Below are 20,341 nucleotides of genomic sequence, written 5' to 3'. Positions count from 1 at the left end.
GTCAGCTCAGTTCCCTATGGCCTGGCCCAAGAGCCCAGAGCTTCCCCTTCTGCCTGACTCCAATGACAGTCTTGGATTTTCTCCACTATGGGTCTCCCAGAGCTCCTTTGGGGTGTGATGTCATGACCCAAATGTGAAACTGGGAAATTGTGCATACCAGACTGAGGAGTCTAGGTTACAAACATACTTTCACATACCTGAGTTTGTACATATTCATAGTTATTAAAAAAAAAGAACCCCTGTCCCCCCCCCCACTCTCAAATACATACTGTGCAAAATACCAGTCTAGAAAGTCCTACATAAAACGTCTTAATATTTTGACATGGAGGAGTCAAACCGACTCACGGAGAATCACATGAGTCTGGGTGAGACGACATTGCTCTAGTTCCTTCCACCAGGCTTAGAAAACAACAGGCTCTGGCTGGGTTTGCTGGATGTCTCTTTTTTCATCTCTCTTTCTTGGTCCATCTTTGAGGTGGCTTTTTTGGCTCCAACCTTCAACAAGCAAGAGGCACAAACTCTATAATTGCTGTGAGATCCCAACATGTTCCACCCAAATGGTTTCATTTGATTTGGTAACCAAAAGAAAATGTCGCACACACGCGCGCACGTGTGCACACACACACACACAGATCAGAGCAAGGAGGAGATAAAATGGCTCATCATTATCACACTATCCATTGACAAGCTGCATTACTGTTTGGGGTGCGCCCTTCCAGCAACAGCTGTGGCTGGCCCCTTTTACATCCTTGTTTCGTGGTCTGGAAACCAGGAACTGTGTATGGTGAACACATTCGCAGTGATGCAGTCTCTCTCTATGGGCTCCTACTGAATGAAAGGTGTCTTCCATCTGAAGGTTTGGAAGGAGAGCTTGCAGACTGCTCAGGGGATCACCCTGTCCGGGAAGGAGCATCCGGACAGTCACGATCTGACTCTGCTCCCAGGTCTTAGTTGCTTGATCCCTTGTCACAGCTGGGCTTTTTGGAAGATCCCTCCCAGGACTTGGGGTTGTGGGCTCTGACATGCTATTCACCCCCTTCCTGTCACATGGCAGGGGACAAAGCCATCAGAGGCCTGGAGGGGCACAGAGGACCAGAGGTGTGTGTGTGTGTGCACGTGCATGCGCTAAGTTCTTTTCACTTTAGGACAGGTTTAAAAGTCCCCTTCTGAGACCCGGGCCAGTGGCTGAGGGCCTGGAATGCCATTTGAGAATCTGCCTTCATCATGTTGGGCGCGGTGGCGCATGCCTGTAATCCCAGCGGCTCGGGGGGCTGAGGCAGGAGGATCACAGGTTCAAAGCCAGCCTCAGCCACAGTGAGGAGCTAAGCAACTCAGTGAGACCCTGTCTCTAAACAGAAAATAGGGCTGGGGATGTGGATCACTGGTCGAGTGCCCCTGAATTCAATCCCTGGTACAGCACCCCCCACGCCAAAAAAAGGCTGAGAACTCTCCAGTAGCCCTCCAAATAAATATTGGTTTGAATGACCTGGTGGGGGGGGGAGGTCACAAACCTCTCCCCTCCGCACAGCCTGCCCTTTGATTTTCAATAAAACTGCTTGTCTGCGAATGGTTTTCGAATGCCCAAGCCCTGTTGGGGGGTGCAAGGTTGGCTGTGGGACCCAGAAAGTTTGTTAAAAATAGTCCCATGGGCTGGGATTGTGGCTCAGCGGTAGAGCGCTCGCCTAGCACAGGCGGGACCCAGGTTTGATCCTCAGCACCACATAAAAAAAATAAAGGCATTGTGTTAAAAAATAGTCTCAGGTCCTGTCAGTCTCCACCCCCAGATCTGCCAACCGCCTGAGGCAGAAGGACCAAGGAAGAGTGTCTCTGCAGTGTGACAGGGAGGGGCAGCAGAAGGCAGACTGGGTGACCTGACCCACCCTGGAAGAGGTGGTGGCTGGGGCCTGTGAACCTGTGTGGGGGGGGGTGGAGGGCAGGAGTGGGGGTGGAGGGCAGGGGTGGGGGTGGGGCCCCTGGCAGAGCCCAGCCTGGAGAGAGGCCAGAGCACCACCATCCCCCGCTGAGGTTTTGGGAACCACAAGATTCCCCCTGAGGACCAGAAGCCAGGCTTTAAACAGTGACACCCAGGGTGGAAACCCACTCAGGATGCACGGGGTGGCTGTTCTGGAAAACCACAGGCCTGGGCTCTAGCGAGCTCCCTGCCTATCCTGCAGCCTCCTGGTCCTGGCCATTGGACTCTGAAATAGGATCCTGGGCTCAGCCCTCATCCTTGCCCTCAGGGCACCTTGCCCACAAGTCACTATCTAAGTGGTGCTTGTTTTGACCTTTAAAAAAAAAAAAAACGGTTCCAGGCTGGAAGCCAGAGGGGCGTGGATTTTTATGTTTTCATTCTTCTAGAGCCATGTTTCTCAGCCTTTACCATTATCTGTCCCTCCCCTGTGGATGGTTTTTGCTAATCCCTCCCACTCTATGAAATTTTAATGTCACAGATAGCACTATGCGTGTGCGCATGTGCCCCCCCCCCTGCACACACACATTGAATAATCCTCACCCCAGAGTTTGGGACCGATGTGTTCCAGGTTTTAGATTTTCCCTAGTTTTAGAATAGTTGCATACCCAATGAGATATCTTGGGGATGAGACCCAAGTTTGAATACCAGATTCATTTATGGTTCATATACACCTTACACACAGGCATAGAAGACAATTGATGCAACATTTTAAATATTTTGTGCAGGAAACAGTTTCATAGTGTGGAATTTCCCACTTGCGGCATTACATCAGCACTCAAAATGCTTTGGATTTTGGAACATTTTGAGTTTGGGACTTTCAGATCAGGGACACTCAACCTGTGTGTGTCTATTTGTGCTTTATATGTAAAGAATAAACGTTGGCCGAGTGTTGTGGCACATGCCTGTAATCCCAGAAACTCAGGAGGTTGAAGCAGGAGGATCGAAAGTTCAAGACCAGCCTTAGCAACTTAGTGAGGCTCTGTCTCAAGTAATAAAAAGGGCTGGGTGCTGGGACTGTCGCTCAGCAGTCGAGCACTTGCCTAGCATGCGTGAGGCACTAGGTCCGATCCTCCGCACCACATAAACAAAGGCATTCTGTCCATCTACAATTACAAAAAAAATTTTAAAAATTAAATAAACAGGGCTGGGATGTGGATCAGTGGTGAAGCACCCCTGGATTTAATTCCTGGTCGGAAAAAAAATGTTGACTCCCTTGGAGGGACATTGCCCCCCCGTTGAGTGCATGATTGTCCTGGACACATGGTCGGCAGCTGCCACATCACGGGCTCTCAGTAGGTGTCTGTCGAATGGATGAGGGACAGGACAGCACCTCTCTTTGTTCCCTCTCCTCTCCCCTGTGCCCAGCACCCTGCCTAGCCTTAACTGGGTACTCAATAAATTTCTGGGTTTTTCTAGAAGACTGGAAACTCGATTTTCCTCTTTGGCATACAACCCGCACACAATTATAAAAGATTGTTAGCTGTAGGGAAAACAATTTAATGAATGGCATTGTGAAAGACAAACCAGAAGCCACGGGGCCTGGACAGAAAGTTCCAGAAGCTCGCTAGAGAGGGAGACTCTGATGAGTGGGCCAGTTGGAGGGGTGGGTCTCACAGGGCCTGTCTTTTCTGACGTGGTCATGTGGACTCCATCACCTCAGGACGCCAGGCCACCCACGCTTTGCAAGGAACCTGAAGACACCTTTCTGCACCATGGAGATCTAGACCCGAGGCCTGGCGTCCCTGGCAGGAGGGCTGAGGACGGGACGCTCATCTGCACCTAGTGCGAGCGCCAGCTGCTCCCGGCTCCTGACCCTGAGGCGGCCTTCACAGCTCAGAGGCAGGACGGTCCTGCGGCTTCAGGGCCCACCCCACCGCTCAAGGAAGCCTTCTGCCTTATCTCAAGGTGTCCGCCTGCCCGGGGTTTGTCCTGTGTGTGGATGAGCAAGTTTCCAGCCTCCCTCTGTCCCACTCTGCAGGGTAGCACAGTTCTCAGAACTAGGGGGACCCTTGGGACGCTCTCTGTCCTGACATCTGCTCTGAGCGGTAGCTGCCTTCCTGTCTTAGGACAAGGGGATCGAGAACAGGCTTCTGCTCTTACATGGAGGATTTTACCGTCTCAGCATAACTGTGGTCTTTTGTCAAACTCGAACATATTTCCTCTCTCGTGTTCAAGGGAAAGGTGCTGATCTCTCCGCGAGCTCGGCGCCTCTGCCGTGCAAGGCGGGCATCGGGCTGGGGCAGCATCAAGGCCGAAACGTGAAAGGTAACGGTTCAGATTTCACAGCCTTGATCCTCAGCTCTCAAGAAAAGGGCATTCTGGAGGGCACCTCCTTGAAAATCAAGACACACGCCGCCCAGATGGGGTCAGCGATCGCCTGGATGGAGCACCTGAAGCAGGGCCAGAATCACTGACCTGTGTCAGACCTGTGGCGGGCGCCGTCGGGGGCTCTGGAGGATCAGGCTCTGCGGCAGGCACCTCATCTTAAGTGGGACAGTAACAATGCCCGTCCACAGGGTGTCGTGGAGTTTAAGTGAGATGAGCCATGGCCTGTGCCTGGCTCCATGCCTGGCACATAGTAGGTGCCTGGTTCACAGCACGTGGGCTGTTGCTGTCACCTGGGTTCCCTGCTGCCGACCTACTGTTTCCTCTCTCCTCTTTCCGGCTCACCTGGAAACCTGAACCCTGCCTCGTGTCCTTCACCATCTCTATAAACTCTCGTCTCTTCAACATGGAGAGAACAGGGCCACCTTACACTTAGGTTCACCTCTCTGCTTTTTGTTGACTCAAAGAAAATGGATTCTTCTCAACTTTTAGAGTCCATTTGGGATGCTGGGGCTTCCCTGGCCAGGGGGTGATGACGACGCCTCCCGGGAGGGGTGTGGCTGGGGACAATGGTCCACCACCCAGACTAGCCTCCTGGGGATCTCTGTTCAGATTCCAGCTAGGAGGGGGCTGGTCGGCCAGGGTCCCCACAGAACCCTGCACTCCCCTCAGGGACCAATCTGCTGCAGCTGGTGGCGGAGCCTCCCGGAGCAGGGCTGGATGTCCCCGGGGGGGGGGGTCTCTCCTAAACATCCCCGTGGTGTAGGTGCGAGGAACTGTCAGGGATCACAGCCTGTTTGGAAGCCATCACCTCAACTCTGGGGCTTGCTATTTCCTTGGGGTTTGATTTGCAGTTGCTGACCCTGGGGTCCTCAAGACCCTGCACCTCAGGGGCAATGCCCAGAGGAAGGAGACTCCCGAGGAGCTGAGGACATGACCGTGCGCCAGCTGGGCCTCCCTTTCAGGTGGTGGTGGGTGAACGTATGGAGGCACCTGGGGAAGAAGTTCCAAGAGCCCCGAGCTCACCGGGGGGTCACCAACCGGATGCTTCCAGGGGCCAGCGGTGCAAAAGAAGGGGGTCAAGTGGGGGAGGCAGCAAATCCAGGAGCAGCCTGTGTCCTTTCTAAGAGGCCTGGGAGATGGTGACATGGGAGGTTGGTCACCACCATCTTCCAAGTTCCTCAGAGAGGCCAGAGATCCAGAGTATTCTGTGGAAGGGCCCTATTTTGAGATGTGACTAAAACCAAACCACAGACCAAAAAGACCAAACCAACCAAAAACCCACCCAAACTAGAAAACACCCCGTGAGCCAAGAGAAGTGCGTCTGTGGCTGCTGGGTGCGACAGCTACCGCGAGCCCCTCTCCTTGGCAACCATCGGGGCCCAGGAAGCACTTGTTGACGGGTCCCAGGTGAGACCCAGGGCGCCCCACTCACTCGCATTTCAGAATTATAGTTTTCTAAAGTAGAATAAGTGCGTTCAGCACACTGTTTAGACGACCCAGTCTCTGTATGTCCTAAACTCTTGGCTGCTTCTCTGAAATTCAAACGCGGCTGGGCATCCTGGTTTACTTTCCTCCCAGTCTGGCAACCTATTGGGCTCTCCCCAGGCCTTGGAGGAAGGCCCTTTATTGGCAGGTAAAACCGGTGAAGGGAGCTGCTCGGGGAGCAAGGGTTGGGGTGCCCAGGACCAAGGCTTCAGGGAACTGGAGTCTGAGCACTGCTCAGTCCTGCACGGAGTCCAAACGGTGGGCTGCTGAGCTCTGAAGAGCAGAGCCTGGCCACCCGCAGACCTGCTTTTACAGAACTTGACTGGACTCGTGGGATGTGGGGACATTGGTCTGTCTCACGGAACTTCCTCAGACATGGCTCGGCTGACACTGTGTTGCTTCTGCACTGTGGCCATTTTTAGGAACATGGTACATTATGCCACAGTGTCCCCTCTGGGGGAGTGCCCAGTGTGGTCTCTGTTCTAATGCTTGTGTGCCTCCCACAGACACTGTGACCTGGAGGCCTAAGTGGTTTTCCCTCTCCCATTGGCTGCCAGGAAGCTCAGAGGCACATGAGGCTCCCCTTGGCAGGTGTGGAAGTCATTAACAATCGGGACTCCATTCCCATCCTGGATCCTTTTATGCCCACTTTTCCTGATTTATTTCATTCCTAGGACAGGATTCTTGGGGCTCTCATCCCTCCTTTCCTTTGTCATGAGCTTGTCGGCAAGTCCCCAATTCATTCAGTGCCAAGGATGGTGCCTCGGCAGCCAAAGCACTTTCGAGTTCCCTCTCCCCTCGCCTCAACGCACTGGGGCAGACACTTGCTGGTCTTTTCAGTCATTTGTTCAAATATTGGGCAGGGGCTGGGGCTGGACAGGGATTGGAGTGGAGGTGTGCGATGTCCCTGGGGCGTCCTTGGGGTAGCACGGCTGGCATTTATGCTTCATAGGCTCTTACCCTCTGCAAAGACTGAATCTAGTTTGTGTCTGGCTGCCTGAGCAGAACACCTTTCCATACCTGCCGCTGATTCTCTTTGAAGGAACAGTTGCAAGGTGCTGAGTCTTTTGCATTTCTGTTTTCAGGATCCTCTAAATGTTCCTGAGTGAAAACATCATGTGAACAAGAGTGTTTAGTATGTCCTTGCCTGTACCAGTCGGGGACACACCTCTGGCATTTCGGGGAGGTGCTGGGATTCACTGGAAGGGGTGGGCAGAAAGGGGGATGGGTGAGGCCCTTTTTCTTTAGCCTCCCTTTAGCCACACACTGCACCACCCTACCCACGTTTTACCTTCTCATCTTTGAAGGGGGATTGGGGGGAGCCTTGCTGAGTCCCCCAGTCCATTCCAGCCTATACAACATCTGGAATGACCCTGGGATACCTAGGGTCACTCCTTGGTCAAAGACACACGGGAATACCTGGCCCAGGAGAACCTTGGAAAGTAGCAAGTTCAACAGAATGTGAAGCTGTCGAGTATCGAGTGGCCCTTATTTGCTTAGGGTTTTATAAATGTGCTCTCATCGAATCCAACCTTATGAGCTAGATACTGATCTTTATTGTAAAGACTCAGGATCTGAGCTAATTACATTGGGAGGAGGCTGGGGCTCCAGCCCAGCTGAGACCACCTGGCCAGCTTTGATTGGCTGGAGCCTGGGAGGGGAGCTGGGCGGCTTCTCTGGCTGCAGTGGCCTTTCTCACACTAAAACCCTAAGGAAGGGCTGAGAAAGGGCTGCCACTTCCCAAAGGGCAACTTCTGTGCATGTCAATGTTTTCTATTGAAAATTCCGGGCTTAACCCATTCACAAGAAAGTCTCGGCTCTTTCTTGGCCATGGCCCTGGTTGTATTCACCGAACAGAAAAGAGAGCCTTACAAAGGAGCTGCCAACTTCAGGGGACCAGGGGGAAGTCTCAGGGCCGTGCGGACTCCTCAGCTGGCCGGCAGTTCTCTAAGAAACACAGGAATCGCCCCCCCACCCCGAATTGCCATTCTCACCCCCAAGGAGTTGGGTAAGGAGTCTGCTGCCTGCCAGAGGCCACTTCCCCCACGGTCTTGGGAAGTAGGTTCTGTTGTCACAGTATTGTGGAGAAAACTGAGACACAGGGGTGAAGTCACTTGTCACCTGGGACACCGCTGCCTTATCTAGAGATGTGGAAAGTGGACGAGACTTGTGCTCCTGCGCAGCCAGGCATGGCCTCCGCTGGCCTCAGCTTCTCCTCTCTGAGGGGCGGCTCGAGGCCTCTCTAGGTTGGGCTGTCACTGTTACCCTGTCACCTGGAGAGAGCTTGAGGGACATCCCAGAGTTGGGAGGCCCAAGACCAGGATGTTCTCTGGGAATGTCTGGTGCGGAAGTTTCCCCACATATGATCGCAAGTCTCATTTGCACCGTCAAAGGGAAGTAGACATGTGATTCTGGAAAGTTCTGCTTGGTGAAAAGACGCTTAACATTCAAACTGCATTGGGGTGTGTGTGTGTGTGTGTGTGTGTGTGTGTGTGTGTGTGTGTGAGAGAAAGAGAGAGAGAGAGAGAGAGAGAGAGAGAGAGACGGGGGGGGCTGTTTTGAGGCTCCAGGGGAGCAATCCAGTCCATCTTCACGGACAGGTGCTGAGATGTTATCCTGGAGACTTTGAAAGAGCTAAGGCTTCTTGTGAAAATATTAAGTGTAGCACTTAAGAAGAAAAAAGTTCTGTTTTCCTCTAATGTGCATTTTAAAAATGCAAGTATGCTCCTAGGTAGGATCTGATGGCAAGACAGATATAAACAGCTTCCCTTCAGAATCCAGCAAAACTGTAGAATTTGCTACTCACCCCCCACCCCACCCCACCCCAACTGCTAATAACCAATACCTGGCTGGGGTGAGCGCCCGCGGCTGAGTGCCGGGATGCCCGGATGAACACCTGGAGCGCTGGGGCTGCAGGGTTCGGGGGGAGCACAGTGACCAGGGCTGGAGGGAGGGTCCGGGGGACCCTGCTTGTGCTCCTGCGCAGACAGGCATGATCTCCTCTGGCCTCAGTTTCTCCTCTCTGAGGGGTGGCTTGAGGCCTCTCTAGATTGACGTGAGTGCCCTGGGAGGGACACGGCAGCCTTTCCTGTCCCAACGCCCTGCACTGTGGATTCCGTGCAGGGAGATCCCCTGCTTTCGCTCTTCTGGGGTGACACAGGTTTCACTTGGCCAGTTCAGACCTTCCCCTGTGGGAGGCTGGCTGGTGCCAGGCTGGCAGGGCTGATTGTGTGGAAGAGGCCTTGTGAATAATGCATGCGCGCTGATTATGCAAATCCCCTGTCCCTGCACTCCGCCCACGCACCACAATGGGCTTGGTGGGGCCCTTTGCTGTCCTGTTCTGTGGCTGCTGTCTCTGCCTGGGGGCCGGGCTGCCAACCCTGGGGGGCACCCCGGGAAGGAGCAGGCTCCCCAGAGGGCACATCGAACCACATGTCAGACCGTGGCGCTGCCCAGCTTTGCTGGCAGGCTCGGTGCAAAAGGACACTGTCTTCCGCCTGAGGAAGCCCCGTGACGCGACTGTGGAAGCCTGTGATGTTTAATTCAGAGCAGGGGATGCTGGAGACAGCGGGTCTGGGCTCCCTCAGAGCTTTCCTTCCCAGGCCGGTCTGCAGAGTGGGAGGGGGCTTCTGGGAGCCGCATCTGCACCAGATGCTGGGATAGGAAGGGGGGGCCTTCTAGGGGAGCCAGCCTCTTCAGAGCTCAAGCAGGTGACACACAGTGTGCACGTGCACACACACACACACACACACACACACATGCGCATGTGCGCTCGCACACGGTTCTAAAGTGAAAAAGCTAACAATTACCAGGGTGCCCTGGAGGCCCGCCCAGCACAGGGCACAGGAGCCAGGGCCAGAGACATCTGCAGCCAGGTCCTGGCTACTGCGTGAACTTGGGCGAGTCTCAACTCTCTGCACTCAGCTGCCCCATGTGTAAAACAGAGACCCTGGGACCAGCCAGGCAGGACTGTTGGGCTCAGGAGTGAACTGGATCATGAATGCACACCACAGGCAGAGCCCTGGCCTGGCCTGGCCGCAGAGCGAGGCTCCACTGAGAAGAGCTGGCCCAGTGCCCAGGGAGTGGCCGAGCTCTGCTCTAAACCAAGGTCTGTCTATAGCTCTTCTGCCACCTTCCTTTCCACCAGTGAATGTGTTGTGCATGCCCTGGACCCTCCTGGGGCCACCGTCTGCCATTTCTAAGGGGGCTGAGGGTCAGCCTGGGGGCTCCACCCCAAGCAGAGGCGCCTCACCTTCTGCTGCCGGATGGCCCTGTTGAACCTCTTCTCCTGGCTCAGCTGGTGCTCCGTGCGCTCCAGGGCCTCCTTCAGCAGGGCCTTCTCCTCCGTCTCTTTGTAGATGTCGTCCTCCAGCTTGGCCACCTGTGACTGGTACATCTGGACGGACACTTTGCTCTGCCTGGGCACATGGAGAGACAGACAGGGTCCCTTGTTCCCCTCATGGTCCCCACTCATTGTCCATGTCCTCAGATCAGTGGCCCCTCCCAGTGCTCGCCCAGGGGGCTGACTTAGGAGCTTCCTCCCAAGCCTGAGACAGCATGGGATTTGGGGAGCAGAGGCAGCACACACAGCTCCTGGGCTGGACGCACGCAGCCTGGGGTGGTCCAGGCTGTGCTCCCCACTCCCAACTTCCCTGGGGCCCGCAACTCTTGGGGACGGATGGAACGATCAGAGCCAGACCAGTGAGTCAGGAGGCTGACAGCAGGTGCCCTCTGCCCCAGAGTGCACGGAACTCAGGAGCCGAGCGCTCCAACTGCAGCCTCTTGATGGACAGACTCACCCCGCTGGGCCTGGCTGTTGTCCCCCCAGCATTTCAGCCACTCTCCTCTCGGGCCTCTGTCCTGTGCCAGCCCCAGGGGTCTGCTGCCTGTGCTCAGCTGGAGGGGGCCAGGCGGTACCTGAGCCGCTCCACGTCCTGCTCGTAACCTTTCAGCAGCTCCTCTTTCCTCTGCAGCCGGGTCTTGAGCTGGGTGATCTTGTCAAACACCAGGTCCAGGTCCCTTTGTCGCAGCTGGTTGACCTTCTCCCTCTCTTTGGCGGACAGGTGTTTCATGGACACGTGACCTGACATGTCTTTGATGTTCATCAGGCTTCCCAGAGTCCTGCTCATGTCCAGGTACTGCAAGGAAAGCCAAGGGGCCTCAGGGGCGGTGCCCTGGCCCCCAGCTGTTCCCAGAAGGCAAGTGTCCAGTCTGCTTGGCCACCCTCTGCCACTGCAGACGGAAAGCGGCTTCGTTGGCCCCGCAGCCACTCACGCTAGGCCTTTTTGGGACCCCCCTGGCTTTGCTGGCTCTCGAGGCGTTGGACTGGGCGGTTTCCGAACCGCGTTGGGGTGACAGACAGGCCTCGTGGAGTTTTAGAAAGACCACGGTTAACAGTGACCCCAGGGCCCAGGCTTTGGGAGGGGCCCCCGAGCTGTGGGTACACACCAGTCTTTCACTGAGATCCAAAGCCTCGGTGACATCCGTCTTATCTGACTTCTCCAGGGCGGAGCTGGTGTCTGAGTTGGAAAGGCTGTCCTGGAAGGAGAGAGAGAGACACACAACCGCTCCACCCTCCATCATGGGAGTCTCCAACCGGAAGCTGCGCTCAGGGATGACAGGAGCGTAACTCAGGAGGAGACTCCCATTTCGGTTCCTGGCCACTCAGTCTGAACTCCTGGCCACTGCTTTCTAAAGAGGACCGTGCTCCGACCCTCAGAGAAGGCTGTGCAGTGTGTTATACACGGCTCCTCTGCTCTGAAGGCGCTGTCTTCCCTCTAGAACAAGGGCTCGCAGTGGGCCTGTGTCCCTTCCCCGGGACATTCAGCAATGTCTGGACACCCTTTTTGCCGTCACGTCTGAGGATGGGGAGTGCTACTGGCATCTAGCGGGAAGAGGGCAGCGATGTCCCTACACATCCTGCCAGATGCCGGCCAGCCCCTCACAGACTGGGCAGGAATGATCTGCCCCAAATACCAGTGGTGCCGAGGTCCAGGGTCCCCATCTGGACCACAAGCGCTACAGGGACCATGTCTCTGTCTGCTCACTAAACTCCTTGTGCCTAGGGTGGCCCCTGACACTGGGTGGCCTGGTATGGGCACAATTGTTGAATGAATGGATGAAGGTTACATAGAACATGTCCCCTCTCCTTTTATGAGAGCAATCGTTTCATGCAGCAGAAGCGAGGCCTTCGGAAAGCATGGGCAAGGCTGTCCTGGTGGAGTGTGCGGCTGGTGGCCCAGGCTCCCTGCAGGCTCTTTCCTGGGATGACACACTCGCTGAGACCCCCGTAACTGCAGGCTGCAGAAAGCCCCTCCCCCAAAGCAATGGGGAAGCCATCATGCCACATGGAGAGTCTGGAGAGCCACCAACGGCCACCCTCAAGGTCCTCAGAACCAGATGGGCCTGCAGTGGTCGCTACGAACATCACGGACATTTCACCCACAGCATCTGCTGCACCGCCCTGTCACCCTCTGAGATGAACAATGGAAACCCCCACTATAAAGTAGAAAGGCCAAATGTGACAGTGACAGGAGGGACATATTTACCTACATCAAGTGGACAGAATTACTGGGGTGAGAAAAAAGAGGGTCTTGGCAGAGCTATGGAACCTTTGTCCATTCATTCAACAGTTTGAGCAGATTGGCTGCAGAGAACCCAAAAGGCCCCGTGGTGTCCCCAGCCCTCTGGAGTCCTCCACCTCCAGGCTCCTCCTCCTTCCTTCTCTGCAGACTAGGGGCCGTGGGGGCACCTGCCCAGGGTGCAGTCCTGGCTCCTCGGTCTTTACCTCTGGGATCTTGCGTGAGCTACTTGACCTTCAGAAGCCTTCATTTTTCATATCTCCAAAATGGGAACAATAACAACAGCGGTGCCCAGGCTACCGGGAGGGGTGGACGGGGTAACACCCGTGGGCGGAGCCCTGGGCATCGTCAGCTGTGCGTCCTCCGTGTTTTCATTTTAATCACTGCCCGCCTTGGAGGACTGGGGTTCTCCAGGAGAGTGGGGAGGTTTCCGCTGTGTGGTGTCAGGAGTGGGCCTGGGGGTCACCTCCAAGGGCAAGGTCACTCTGGGAAGTAGGGTCAGGCTTTGAGGTCTAGTTGACCTCCACACCCAAACTCGGAGAAGGAGGGTTTGATTTTATCAAGAAAACCAATTAATTGTTCCAAAGACATTCATCCTGGACTCTAGGAAATGTCCACAAAAAATCTTTGGACGGAATGTCGGCCCAGACAGGATGGCCTCATTACTTCTTCCAGAAGCCTGTGCGGGGTTCAGACCCAACTGTGCAGCAGGCGGCCACTCAGAAGGTCTTGTGGTTGACGGTGACCTTGCTGCCCGTTGTCATGTGCCCATGGTGCCCAGTCAAACACCTACGTGGGGTACAAGGGCACCTTCAAACCACCTCTGAAAATCCTGGCAACCAAGCCTGTACCCCTTTCAAAGGGCAGGTTTCCTGGAACACGACTATTTAACTAACATTGAACAGTGACGACAGCTGTCATCTGTTAAATGGGCACTGTGAGCTGGGCACTGGACAGAAGGAACTCCTTGGATTTTCATCATAATTCGACAGCTGGGAAATACAATCTCAGAGAGGTCAAGAGCCTTGCCCAAGGCCACCCAGCTTTCAGGCTGGGATTTGGACATGGTTCCCTCTGACCCCTGAACTTGGGGTCTCATCACTGTTCCCTGCTGCTACCTCTTACATTTATAGTTGACAGGGAAAGGAGACCTGAGGCAAACTCGGGTCATAATGTTACAAAGTGGCCCACTGAGCGGGACCTGGTGGCGGAGGGCCCGTGTCTGCCCTCACGCCCACCCTCTTCGCGGGCCCCTTCACTGCGGAGACAAGGTTTCTCTGGTTACCGCGTGGATCTCTATTCTGGAGGGAGTTGGCAGGTCGGATTTTGTGTCCACTATTATTTTCTGGACGTTTTTCTCCATTCTGAGTGTCTTTAGTTCTAGGAACGATTCGTTCAGGTGGTCCTTACAATCTGGAAGAGACAGAAGGCAGGCTCAGGACGGGGCTCCTCCAGTGAATCCCCACTGCTGCGGTCTGCGGGACACTTACCACGGGGCTGCGAGTCCTCACGACCTCCCTGGCAGATGGGGACACTGAGGCCTAGACAGATTACGTGGCGGGACCCAGCCGCGCGGCAGCACGAGGCGGCAGCAGCCACACAGGTGTCAGGGCTGAGGCCTCGAGGGCGAGCTTCCAGACACGGGGACCAGGATGGGCTGGACCTGGGGCTTCAGGCCTGAGCCAGTGTCTGGCGCCCCGCGGGACCGCAAGCTCCCAGTCTGGAGACGGCCCCTTCCCCTGTGAATGGGGTCTGCTAAGAGATTCCCCGACGCTGACCCTCGGGTAGTGAAGTCCATGACACAGTCTCCTCCCGGCCACAGCGAAATAAGGAGAAGGAGGACACGGGTGAGTTTTCATGATGTCCTATTTATTTCATGCGAAGCCCTGCCCTTGATTCTGAGGTCACGGCTGGCCCATCTGTCTTTGTGTTATAAGGTCCTTCCAATTGGGAGGTGGCGGGGACTAGCGCGGAGGGGACTTACTGGAAGAGCAGGCCTTCTCGAGTTCTTTGATCCTTGCTCGGAGTTCTGACAGGGCCTTTTTCTGTCGCTGAATGACTTCCTCGTGTTGGGAGCCTCTGCACTTGGCCCCCAGGTCACTGAAAGACTGCTCCTGGGGGACAGACAGTGCAGACAGGGGCTTGGTTAGGGATCGAAGGACCTGACAGCACAGACACGTGGGCGCTGCCCGTGCAGCAGGAGCCTGTCGCTTAGTACTCTGGGGAAATACCATCGGAGATTAGCAGAGAAGGAATGTGAATTCTTCATTGCAAATACCCGTCACCTCTAGGAGGATTTCCGACTTTCCTACCTACTTAGCGACACTATAAATAAAAGATCCCCTCTATTCTCCTTCCCCATGTTTTATTTCTTCTCTTCCATGCTCTATGCCTGGGTTTCTGTTCGTCATCATTCTGATCTTGTTTCTGTACCACTGTACCAAGGTCTGCTTCCGCAGGGGCGTTTTCTGCAGTGCTGGGGATGGAACCCAGGGCCTCTCGGGTGCTAAGCCCTTGCTCTACCACTGAACGGCACACCCCAGCCCCAGAGTGGTATTTTTAGTTGAGAACACAACATGCTCTCTCCTAAATTGGACATAAGGATGGTTGTCTCCTATCGGCCAGGGGCATCTGACAGACTGACTCTTGGTGGGTCCCTCTGGAACAGCACCTCCAACAGGACTTCCTGTGGTGACAGAAATGTTCTACACCCTCATCCTCCGATATGGCAGCCACTGGCCACAGATGGACCCTGTCAGACAGCTCGGGGCTGTGGCTGGGTTTACTTAGGGATCAGACAAAGAAGGGTCTTCTTTGTCCTGTAAGGGTCATGCCTCCTTTTAAGATTCAGCAAGATGCAGGGTTCTTTCCTCCAGAAAAATGTCCCCTACACACAAACATCTGCATGCAACTTCCAGAGGTCAAGGACCCCGCCCCAAAGCCGTCCTAGAGTCCACACAGCGCTCCCCTAAGGGGGCAATTCACCCATCATTCCTTCCTCCCTTCCTTCCATGCTTTTTTTTTTTTTTTTTTTTTTTTGGGCACTTCTGAGTGCCAAGACTTGTTCTAGTCTTTCAAGATTCAGCAGTGACACAATTGGCCGCCTGCCACCAGGGACTTAGCCTCCTAATGGGGGGAGACAGACCACGAGGAAGATAAGGAAGGAAAATATGTGGTGGGCAGTGATGAATGTTAACCGGATAATTAAGTGGGGACATGGGATGGATGTTGGGGACAGTTTTCGGCTGTAGATGACTTGTATGGAAGGCCTCATCCAAATTGGTAAGAAATCGACAATCTGGTTGCTTTATAACTATTTTTAAAATAGCAATCTTAGTTTATTCCATACTACAAATAAAGATATAGGAGATACCATATATAGTATGAAGTGAACCAAAATCATTTAAAAATGATAGGCAGATATTTCTGTCTATCATCTGCCTCGATTTCTTTATTCAGATACGTGTCTATCAACCTCTCATTACCTGTCTGTCTTTCTACCTGTCCTCCTACCTACCCCCCTACTGCCCTGACCTCATGCCAGCCCCTCTGTAGGCACTGAGTGAGACTGAGAAGCGGACAGACAGACTGTCTCTGGGGCAGACGGATGACAGACGTGTGAGCAGTGCTACCGTGAGACCCAGCAGGGCTGGGGGAGAGGGAGGGAGACCTTCCTCTGTTCCTCTTCCTGCCGTGACTCTGCCTATTAAGGGTCCATGTGACATGCCAGGCCCCACGCTGGCTGCTCTGGCCTTCGGGGTTCAAGGTCTGAGCCTCCTTCAAGTTGCTCAGTGGCGCCATCTGAGGTCTCTTGGGAATGTCCCCAACCCCGTCCCTGCCACTTACTCCTTCACCGTCTCGTTAGGCCCCAACAAGATGCGTCCTGCAGAGGCCTCCCTGACCATTGGATCCAAAAGAGCCCCCCCACCTCGATGCTCTCCGCCCCAGTCCTGCCGTGCGCTTCCTCAGGGCGCACGGTCCTGCCGGACATTCTACTCAGTGGCGTTTCTTTCCGTCTCTCCCTTCCTGGCACGTAGGCTCCGTGAGAGCCAAGTCTGTCCCCTGTGGAGACCGTGGCCCTTGGGGCTGAGCAGCCCGACTGCACCGAGGCCAGAGCAGGAGCAGGAAGGCCCTTGCCCAGCGTCTCTGCCTGGCACTGAGGGCAGGGCCACTCCACCAGGGCCACCTGGCCGTCCTTGGGCCAGCTCTGGCTTGTTTATGGGCCGCCCCATGGGTCCACTTCCTGGGCCTGACTCAGGCCTCACTCCTCTCTGGGACAGTGGGTTTCCTGGGAGTCAATGACCTCCAGTGACCTGTCCCTTCCTGCACTGAGGAGGGCAGGAGTGCTGAGCTGGGGGCCAAGGGACAGCGGTGGCAATAGACTGCTACCACCTCTGCTGGCCTGAGGTGGGTCGGAGCACCACGTGACGCTCCCTCATGGCTCTTCTGGGAACTTCTATATTGAGAGCGGAAAGAGGTTCTTTCTCAGACAACCCTGGAGCCCTCTGACCTGCTCTGGCTTCGGAAACAGGAAGTAGCGGGGAGAGGAAAACCATTCCAAGAAGAACAAATACTTTCCCCCTTTTATCTTGCAGAGTCCCTCCCCCACCCTCCTAGGCTCATCCTACCTCATGCCGGAGACCTAAAATCCCAGCCATCACCGCCAGCCCCGCAGTCCAGCAAACACAGGCAGAGTCCGGGAGCCTGGTGTGGACCGGGACCCTGTGTGCATTTCCCTGTCTCTGGCTCAGGGCCTGGCATACAGCAGGTGCTCAACAGTTGTTGACTGAATGAATGGCTGGGTGCTTGGGCTGCCTGGTCGTGTCTCCCGCCCACCTTTGCCCTGAGCAACAGGAGCCACATCTGTCACAGAGCTCTGGGCAGCAACTGGAGCCAGCGCAGTGGGGGCATCTGGAGCCCTATTGTCTGAGTGGCCGTGGCCCGGGCTCTCGATGCCTGTCAGGGGAGAGCATCTTTGCTGACACATTTGGCCCCATTTCCAAGGGAGAGTCCACAGCCTGCTCTCTGGTTTTATAAAGCCTCGGGGAAAGGACGAGTGGACTCCAGGAAGCCAGGGCTTCCAGGAACCTTGGCACCTGACCACCATGGAAACGTCCCCGCACCAGCCTCAGGGTCAGAGTGAGGGCCAGCTTCAGGGACCACCGGATGCAGGCTGCTGTCACTCAAAGACTCACTCCCCACTGGATGTGCAGCTGCGACTCACGGGCTGGCAAAGATGCCTGGGTGGTTGTGCACAGAGGTGTTATCAAGAGACAGCCAGGGGCGTTAATTGTGTGGCTCTTTGGGAAGACCGTTTGGTTCTACGAAGCACAATTGAGGAAGTCCTTTGGATCCAGCAGTTGCACATCTAGGAATGTGCTCTACACTAACTACAGCATCATGTGAAAGAAGCAACCTAAATATCCATCAGCTGGGGATTGGTTGGAAAAAGGGGCAAAATGGGATTCTATGAGGCCACTTACAAGAATGAGGCGAAACCTTATATACTTTCTTGAAAATATGCCCATTAAACAGTGTTATGTGAAAGTAAAAAAGCTGCAGAATATATATGGTTTGATACCATTGGCAAAAAAAAAATCATCTACTAAATAAGTTTAAGTATGTAAGGGTTTGTGCGTGTATTCACACATGTGTATAAGTAAAATCTATTTCTCAACCACTCCAGGAGGTGGGGACTGTCATTACTCCCAGACAAGGCAACTGGAGCCCAGTGACCTCCCCAAGGTCAGTTTCTAAGTGGGGGATTGGGGATTGGAGCCCCAGCGGACTGGATCCAGGCTTGACCTTCAACCACTCCAGGTTCATGACTTATGAGGGTGTGGTGGCCCCCGTGGGGAAGAGCTGATGGCTTTCAGCCTCAGGTGACTGCAACTGCAGGGCAGATTCTGGGTTTTCACTTCATACATTTCACACAGGCAGGCCATACTTTTGACACTTAGAATGAAAATATTTTCAAAGGGAAGGAAGCCACCACTGGGCTCTTGGGAGCAAGTCCCGCCGGGGACCCGGGATCCATGGAGGACTTACCTCTTGACTGCTCAGGAAAACACTGGGCATGGGCTCAATCTGCACAGAGATGTCACACTTCTGGGTGGCGTTCTTGGCTTTCTCCTCCTTCTCCATGCTCAGCTGGAATTTGTGTTTGTCTTGGGAAGCCCTAGGGGGAGGGGAGATGTTGCCAGGGCAGCAGGCCAGCCGAGGCCCAGGTTCAAGGGCTTTTGTGTACCTTAGAGGACCTGGAAGTGGCCTGTTTCTACAGGTAACTGGATTCTCCGAGACCTTGAGTCTCCTGGCCCCAAATTTCTAGAGAATTTAGTTTCAGGAGACTCTAAGGATGGTGACCGGGCAGTGGGTACCTGCTCCTACCTCTTGCTCTGGACACCTGCGTGGCATTGACAGGGCTGTCATGTTCCCGTCACTGTCTGACTGCCACATCTAACATTTTGTATCAACCCTTCTGCTCTCATAATAACCCCTCGAGGTCAAGATTCTCCTTGCTCCATTTTACAGATTAGTAAAGAGACGCCCAGCGATTTTCCTGCAGTCACCAAGCTTAAAAGTGGAGGAGTCTGGCTGTGAAACCGGCAACCTCGATGGGATCCTGTTCTTACAGCCACTGTGACTGCCTTGGCCCCAAGCCATGAGGCAGATGAAGCTACGGGAGATTCGTGGGACATCAATTTCACTCCAAATTTTTTGGGGAAAATGTTACTTCTGTTAAAATATGGATAAGCTACAGACAAAATTGCAGAATCATTTTATTCTAAATTAATCCATGGGACAATGGCAATCTTTTGTATTTATTTAAGTTGGCATTTCCAGCTTACTTGTTTGTTCAATAAATATTAAGGTCCCTTACGTGCCAGGTAGGTGTGAGTGCCGGGAACTCAAGGGCAGGCCAAGCCTCTGCAGAGACTCAGGGCGGGGCAGGTGAACGCAAACAGGCCTTGCTGTGTGTGCGGCAGGCCAGGCTGAGTGCAGGGGCTGAGGGGCCCATGCAGAGCTGCAGCTCCTGGCTGGGTCTGGTGAGGAGAAGTGCAGGCAGGCTTCCTGGAGGAAGTGGCATTTAAGCTGAGGCCAGTCATCTGGGACACAGGGCAGGGATGCTTGCTCAAGAAGCACAGAAAACTAAGCAGAGCTCTGTTTAACTGGTAGGCTGCTCGTCCACCCAACTCCACCTCCCTGTGCAGGGCTCCATAACCCCACCCCGCCTCGCCTCGCAGGCCCGCCCTCACCTGAGTGCCTCCCGGAGGGCCTTGAGCTCCCGGTCCTTCTTCTCCACCAGGGTGCTCATCTGCGCCAGCTTTGTCTTGAGCATGCACAGCTCCCTGCTCTGCTGCTGGACCAGGGTCATGTGCCGCTCCAGCTCCCTCTTCTGCTTCTCGCTGAGGTCCCCTGGAGAGATGGGGAAGCCAGTCAGGAGCCTTCTGCCTTGCCCCTGCCAGGCCCACCAGAACCAACAGGCAGTCCTGTCCCCCTGCATCTTCACCTGCACCTTGGCCAATGACAGCCTGGCCTTCTGGGGTGCTGCCTGGGAGTCCCGCAGGCTCCTGCCTCACCCCAGCACTGCACCAGCAGGTCCAGCCCGGCCCACAGGGCATTTTGGGGTTCCCTGGCCAACAGTCAGCTGCCTGCTTCTGCCCTGTGTTGCCCAAGGCTGGATCTTCAGCGCCTGGTGCCTTCTCTGCTCTGTGTCCCCCCAATGGCTGGATCTCTCCTGACTGACTGTGGAAAAACCACTCTGAAAAATTCAGCCATGAATGTCGTAGGGAAGTGACCAGGATGGACACGGGGGGGGGGGGGCAAATACCACCGAAGGCTTTAAGGTGTCCGGCTTCAGGTGGGAAAGAGCATTTTCTCTCCCTCTACTTCCCTGAATCTGGTTATTCCCATCTCCCAACTCCTGCTGTCTGTGCTGCTTGTTCAGTGGTGACCAGGGCTGGGAGAGAGGAGG

General features: G+C 54.8%; 1 protein-coding gene across 1 annotated transcript in view; it reads right to left on the bottom strand.

Annotated features, from left to right (window-relative positions):
* Nucleotides 1–381: 381 nt before the first annotated feature.
* Nucleotides 382–20,341, bottom strand: part of Fhad1 (forkhead associated phosphopeptide binding domain 1) — a 111,562-nt gene continuing 91,602 nt past the window's right edge. Inside the window, exons 23-32 of the mRNA XM_077791445.1 lie at nt 19,623–19,782; nt 18,415–18,544; nt 14,351–14,480; nt 13,652–13,779; nt 11,234–11,323; nt 10,703–10,923; nt 10,038–10,203; nt 6,806–6,886; nt 4,643–4,696; nt 382–495 (exon numbers count right to left, since the gene is read on the bottom strand). Of these exons, the coding sequence (XP_077647571.1) occupies nt 382–495; nt 4,643–4,696; nt 6,806–6,886; nt 10,038–10,203; nt 10,703–10,923; nt 11,234–11,323; nt 13,652–13,779; nt 14,351–14,480; nt 18,415–18,544; nt 19,623–19,782 (1,274 nt within the window). The remainder of the gene's footprint in view (nt 496–4,642; nt 4,697–6,805; nt 6,887–10,037; nt 10,204–10,702; nt 10,924–11,233; nt 11,324–13,651; nt 13,780–14,350; nt 14,481–18,414; nt 18,545–19,622; nt 19,783–20,341) is intronic.

The sequence above is a fragment of the Urocitellus parryii genome, chromosome 11, assembly GCF_045843805.1.
Source record: "Urocitellus parryii isolate mUroPar1 chromosome 11, mUroPar1.hap1, whole genome shotgun sequence".
Taxonomy (NCBI): domain Eukaryota; kingdom Metazoa; phylum Chordata; class Mammalia; order Rodentia; family Sciuridae; genus Urocitellus; species Urocitellus parryii.
The sequence above is the reverse complement of the archived record's forward strand: the minus strand, read 5'-3'. Positions and strand labels throughout refer to the sequence as shown.